Raw genomic sequence first — 6,540 nt, forward strand, 5'->3', positions numbered from 1 at the left:
ACTAACACACACACACACACACACACACACTCACACACACACACACACCCGGCTCGAGATCATGTGTATGTGTGTGTGTGTGTGTTGTGGTGGATTATTGGATGTTTGAGGATGATGATTCCCTGACAAAAGAACCTCATAAGCGTCACAAAGCTTAATTTTATTTAAACGGATGACAGAGTGGATTGAACTCTGATTAAACCAATTAAATTACAGCTGAAGCACCACAAACAAATCCAACATCATGACATCAACATACATGTGACAGACAGACAGACAGACAGACAGACAGACAGACAGATAGATAGATAGATAGATAGATAGACAGACAGACAGACAGACAGACAGACAGACAGATAGATAGATAGATAGATAGATAGATAGATAGATGGACGGATGGAAGGACAGATAGACAGACAGACAGAAAGATAGATACAGACAGACAGACAGACAGCTAGACAGACAGATAGATAGATAGATGGATGGATGGATGGATGGATGGATGGATGGATGGATGGATGGATGGATGGATGGATGGATGGATGGATGGATGGATGGATGGATGGATGGATGGATGGATGGATGGATGGATGGATGGATGGATGGATGGATGGATGGATGGATGGATGGATGGATGGATGGATGGATGGATGGATGGATGGATGGATGGATGGATGGATGGATGGATGGATGGATGGATGGATGGATGGATGGATGGATGGATGGATGGATGGATGGATGGATGGATGGATGGATGGATGGATGGATGGATGGATGGATGGATGGATGGATGGATGGATGGATGGATGGATGGATGGATGGATGGATGGATGGATGGATGGATGGATGGATGGATGGATGGATGGATGGATGGATGGATGGATGGATGGATGGATGGATGGATGGATGGATGGATGGATGGATGGATGGATGGATGGATGGATGGATGGATGGATGGATGGATGGATGGATGGATGGATGGATGGATGGATGGATGGATGGATGGATGGATGGATGGATGGATGGATGGATGGATGGATGGATGGATGGATGGATGGATGGATGGATGGATGGATGGATGGATGGATGGACGATCGGACGGACGGACAGACAGACAGACAGACGGATAGATAGACGGATGGATGGATGCATGGATGGATGGATGGATGAACGGATGAACGGACGATCGGACGGACGGACAGACAGACAGACAGACAGACAGACAGACAGACGGATAGATAGACGGATGGATGGATGGATGGATGGATGGATGAACGGACGATCGGACGGACGGACGGACAGATAGATAGACAGACAGACAGACAGACAGACAGACAGATAGATAGATAGACAGACAGACAGACAGACAGATAGATTGACAGACAGACAGACAGACAGACGGAGAGATGGACTTGTTCGTTAGTTAATTCGTCCTATCATTCATTCTGTCATTCGTTCATTGCATCTGTCGTTCGTTCTATCATTCATTCTATTTTTCATTTGTTCATTCTAACATTTGTTCATTCTATCAATCGATCATTCCATTGTTTGTTCTATCATTCATTTTATCATTCTATCTATCGTTCTGTCATTCTATCTATCTATCTATCTATCTGTCTGTCTGTCTGTCTGTCTATCTATCTATCTATCTATCTGTCTGTCTGTCTGTCTGTCTATGTGTCAATCATTCATTTTATTGTTCGCTTTATCTATCGTTCGTTATATCTACCATTCATTTGTTCTATCGTTCGTTCATTCATTCTATCTCTATTGTTATCTCTTTCTGCCATTCTGTCTGTTTGTCTGTCTCTCCGTTTACTGTATTTCTATAATGACAACTCTCAGAAGATTTTAGCATGGTTATGGATATGACAATGTTAATGTATTTGGTCTTGGCTGCTGAATTGCTGCTGCTGTTGGTTATTGCTGTTGTTGTAGATTTTTGCTGCTGCTGCTGCAGAGCAAGTACATGAACTTGCTACTGACAATACATTTGCCGATACGGTGCTGTGAGTATTTAAGACATACTGCTGCTGCACAAATAGCATCTATAATAAACCGTAGCAGATCTATACAGGTGGAGCTGGGGAAGGTGAAGGGTTTCAGAGGAACTCAGGAAGCGCGCTGTGAACTGCTCTAGTGAAGGCTAACCAGCCATTTAAATGTAAAGCGGCAAGCTCATTGGCTGTATATGCAACTTAAACCAATCATCTTGTGCCAAGCAGTTTAAAGCTGTGAACATCATCAGTTTGCGTCAAGGACCCATCAGTCTGCGCTATCTAGAGTTTCATGATAGAACTTGGCATTCATTTATTCATTCATCCACGTCATTCTTTCTTTCTCATCCATCAGTCTATTGCATCTGTTTTTATATTTTATTCTCTTCATCTCTCTCTCACAGTATCTGCTCTAAACATTTACTGCTGCACAAAGGTCACGACACACCCATCCATTTATCTCTCTCTCTCTCTCTCCCGTATCTCTTTTAACCCCTTCCTCTCATTCCCTCCGTTTCTCGTCTGTCCTGCATTTGACAACATATCATTCCCGTAATTTCTTCATTCCTCCCATTTCATTAAATAAATCCCTCCATCTCCTGATTCCATTCATCACGTGTTCCCTCTCTCAGCTGAAACTCATTCAGAGATTGATTTTGCTCGCTGCTTTTAAGCGTTCAGATAAAGGTGTGTTAGGATAAAAGAGAAAACCCTTTCCACTCCTTATTCTCTCCTGCAGCCTGAGGAGACGAGCAGGAAACGATTAACTTCACCTCTCTCCCTCTTTCTCTCCATCTATCTCACACACACACACACACACACACACACACCTCATTCCCAAAGCTGTCAGTATTCCGCAGCTGATGAGGGCTAAAAGAGCTGGAAGGCAGCCAGGACAGAGATAACACACACACACACACACACACACACACTGCAGACTCTGCAGACTCAGGCTGGGCATCCAGTGTGCAGGAGTGCGAGAGGTTGGTGCCCAGCGGGAGAGAGGTTAAACTGGGATTGACTCGTCTCTGCTGGTCCCTGTCTGACTTTTGTTCATAGAGTTTCTTCAGCGGTTTAGTTCTTATCAAGAGCCATTTTTGGCTGTTTAGGGTTGAGTTACAAGAAGATTCTTTACTCTCAGGAAAAAAAGGTAAAATAGCTGTTACTGGGGTGGGTACCTTTTCAAAAGATACACCTTTGTGCCCTGTTTACCTCTAAAGTGTGCATTTGGGCATCTCAAAGACACATTTTAGTTCCTAAAGTTTACATATTAGTACCTAAATGGTACATATTAGTTCCTTTTGCAAGGGTTCTGCCCCAGTGACAGCTTTTGTACCTTTTTTTCTGAGAGTGCTTTGAGATTCTTTATGTTTCATTATAGGCTTTTTAGATCACTATTTTGTTTTCTGGTTTCTTTAAAGTAGCATGAAATTAACATTTACCCTATCTATTTTCTAAATGGATGTTATTATTATAGATCTTATTGTGATTGTGTAAGTTTCATTTTTAAAAGTGTTTCGTAATGTTGAATCAAAATGTCATAACTGTATCTGAAAATGACAGACTTCTCTCTGGTGACATATGCAGGGCTTCTCTGATAATTTAGTCAGGTTAAACTCTGGCCCTTCCTCTATTTTTGAGTGCCACGCCCACATCTCAACATCCAATCAACAACTGATGCATAAAAGCAAGTCCCCACCCCACATTTTGTCTTTGTCGATAATCTGTTACACTCAGATGTATGTAACAATATGGAAAAAAAGATTTGGTGCGATTTCAGTTTCACCACCAATTTAAGCCAAGATTATTGTCATTAAAATTAAAAATATTAAAAATCAATATCAAGCTGAAAAATCATGAAATCAAGCTTAAATAAAATAAGAAATGTTGCATAGGCAACTAAGTGAAATAAGTTGAAGCACTAAAATTACAAACTATAAATAAATACAAATTAAAACTTAAACATAATCCTAAACAGTAATATAAAAATAAATGATAATAATAATCAAATTGACAAAAGCAAATAACAGAATTACAAAAAAATATTAAAAGCTAATTAAAAATGTTAATACAAAACAACTAATAGTATATAAATAATACTAAAATAAAACTGCTGAAATCTGATGCCGCTAGTGGTTCAGACGTCATAATGTGTGCTTAATCTTTCTCTAAAATTACTGCACCTCCACTAATTAAATTAAAATAATTGACCAGTGTTAGATCTGTTTTGCAATATTTACAAATGCCAGTAGTCAAGAGAGCAGATCTCAACAATATAGTCTCCAAGCCAGAACATTTCAAAGCTCACACAATCATCATACTGAGAAGGTAATACTGTATATAAATATATTAATTGAAAGCTCAATGTCCAATATGCTTCATCACAATATGTTTTTATGCTTTTTTCAATGCGTCTGATGCTCTCATTGACATGCAATGAAGCACAATGTCTGAACAGGACCCAAAATGACGTGTTTGAGGCCTGCTATCCAAACATTGATCGCTACTGCACCAAAATCAATGATACAGGTAAGTGCCATTGACTCCCAGTGAAGTGCAGATATGTAAAGGAATCTAATGCACATGTTCATGTAGATTAAACTGAATTACTTTAATTGAACTTAATTGTTAAAACGGTTTTAAGTTCTCTATGGCCTCTTGAGTGCTGAGCTTTTTACAGTATAACATTTCTGACCTACAACCTTTTTTGTTTCTGACTTGAATCGCAGGCAACTGAAAAGGAATCGACCGACAACCATCCTAACAAAGCCAGAAATGGACAGTTGCACACCAAAGCATATGCTGAAAGCTGATCAAGGGTTGATGTTGCAGTGTATGCATGCACGCACCAAAAACACTAAATTAATGAAAAAGTTGCTCTTTAAAGCTGCAGTGTATCATTTCCCCACATAGAATAGCAAAAATAATGACTGTTTTCAAACAGGTTTCTCAGACACTCCCAATGCCCCACCTCACCTGTCATTGGTCAACAAACAGAAAGTCCCACCCCCAAACTCACTTCATTGGTTAAGCAAGAAGTTGACAAGAAGGGCCACTCGAACAAACAAAAAAATGTTTTGCAAGAGTCACAGAGTCAGTGTCTCACTCTTCATGAAGTCAAATGTAACTCTGAACATGAAAAAGAGCCTAATCAAAGCACACTCGATTCAGTTTCAGACTGTCTCACATAATTTTTGACAACTTTTGACATCTTTCACTCACAGGCATTGGTGACTGCAAAGCTGTTGGCCGTCTCGATGTTGTCCACATGTGGAACCAGATTGAAAGGGGCTTCCGTGGCATTTGGACTCGTATTGTGAAGAAATATGGCCAAGCGGAAAGCTGTATATTCTTGATCCGTGTTTCTTATAAACAACCCACCTGGAAAGAGTGAGAGGAAGAAAGAATAAGTGACTGCAAAGAGGAAAGAAGCAAGAAAGAGGTGCTTAAGGACTAGTTCGCCCTAAATTGGAAAATTGTTCTTTTACCTGCATGACTTTTGTTTTTCTTTCACTATAAATCATACTCTCGGCTATAGCTCTAAAATCTTGCGTTTACATTCAAATATGGCACATCAATAACTCTAAACACCATTGGTTCTCATGTATCTCTGACTGTCAACTACCAGTGACGTCAAATCTTGATGCACCATACTGGAATGCACACAAATGTGAATGAAATCCAAGACACTGATTTTCTGTCTTTTTAGGAGCTCATTGGCTTTTGTCTGCATTCACTTTTATTGTATAAAATACACTCTTCAAGCAATGGTTCACCCAAAAATGGAAATTTGCTGAACATTTACTCATCCATCCAAGATTTAGATGAGTTTGTTTCTTCATCAGATTTGGAGAAATGTAGCATTCCTTCACTTGCTCACCAATGGATGCTCTGCAGTGAATGGGTGCCGTCAGAATGAGAGTCCAAACAGCTGATAAAAACATCACTATAATCCACAAGTAATCCACACCACTCCAGTCCATCAGTTAACATCTTGTGATGTGAAAAGCTGCATGTTTGTGAGAAACAAATCCATCTTTAAGATGTTTTAACTTCAAACCATTGCTTCTGGCCAAAATATGAGTCTATAATTCATAATTATGCTTCCTCCAGTGAAAAAGTTAATCTCCTGTTGTCTCTGACATCAAAATCCACCCACATATTTGTTTAGAGCTGTTTTGGACTGTTTTGGCTTGTAAACGGTGCTTGATATGTGCAGATTTCTCTCCTGATTCAGACCAGACTACTTTTTCAATGGAGGAAACGTTATTATGTATAAAGGACTCGTATTTTAGCCAGAAGCAATGGTTTGAAGTTTGAAACAGCGTTGATGGATTTATTTCTCACAAACACACAGCTTTTGTCTTCTCAAGAAGTTAACTGATGGACTGGAGTGGTGTGGATTACTTGTGGATTATTGTGATGTTTTTATCAGCTGTTTGGACTCTCATTCTGACGGCACCCATTCACTGCAGAGCATCCATTGCTGAGACACTGATGCAATGCTACATTTCTACAAATCTGATGAAGAAACAAACTCATC

General features: G+C 39.8%; 1 protein-coding gene across 3 annotated transcripts in view; it reads right to left on the bottom strand.

Moving 5' to 3' along the window:
• The window catches only part of gria4a (glutamate receptor, ionotropic, AMPA 4a), a 97,032-nt gene that overhangs the window by 88,476 nt on the left and 2,016 nt on the right, over positions 1–6,540 (bottom strand). For all 3 annotated transcript variants that reach the window (XM_016535158.1, XM_016535159.1, XM_016535160.1), the window contains exon 2: positions 5,220–5,378. In XM_016535158.1, the coding sequence (XP_016390644.1) occupies positions 5,220–5,378 (159 nt within the window). The remainder of the gene's footprint in view (positions 1–5,219; positions 5,379–6,540) is intronic.

The sequence above is a fragment of the Sinocyclocheilus rhinocerous genome, unplaced genomic scaffold (genome assembly GCF_001515625.1).
Source record: "Sinocyclocheilus rhinocerous isolate Xijiao unplaced genomic scaffold, SAMN03320098_v1.1 scaffold215, whole genome shotgun sequence".
NCBI classification, from domain to species: domain Eukaryota; kingdom Metazoa; phylum Chordata; class Actinopteri; order Cypriniformes; family Cyprinidae; genus Sinocyclocheilus; species Sinocyclocheilus rhinocerous.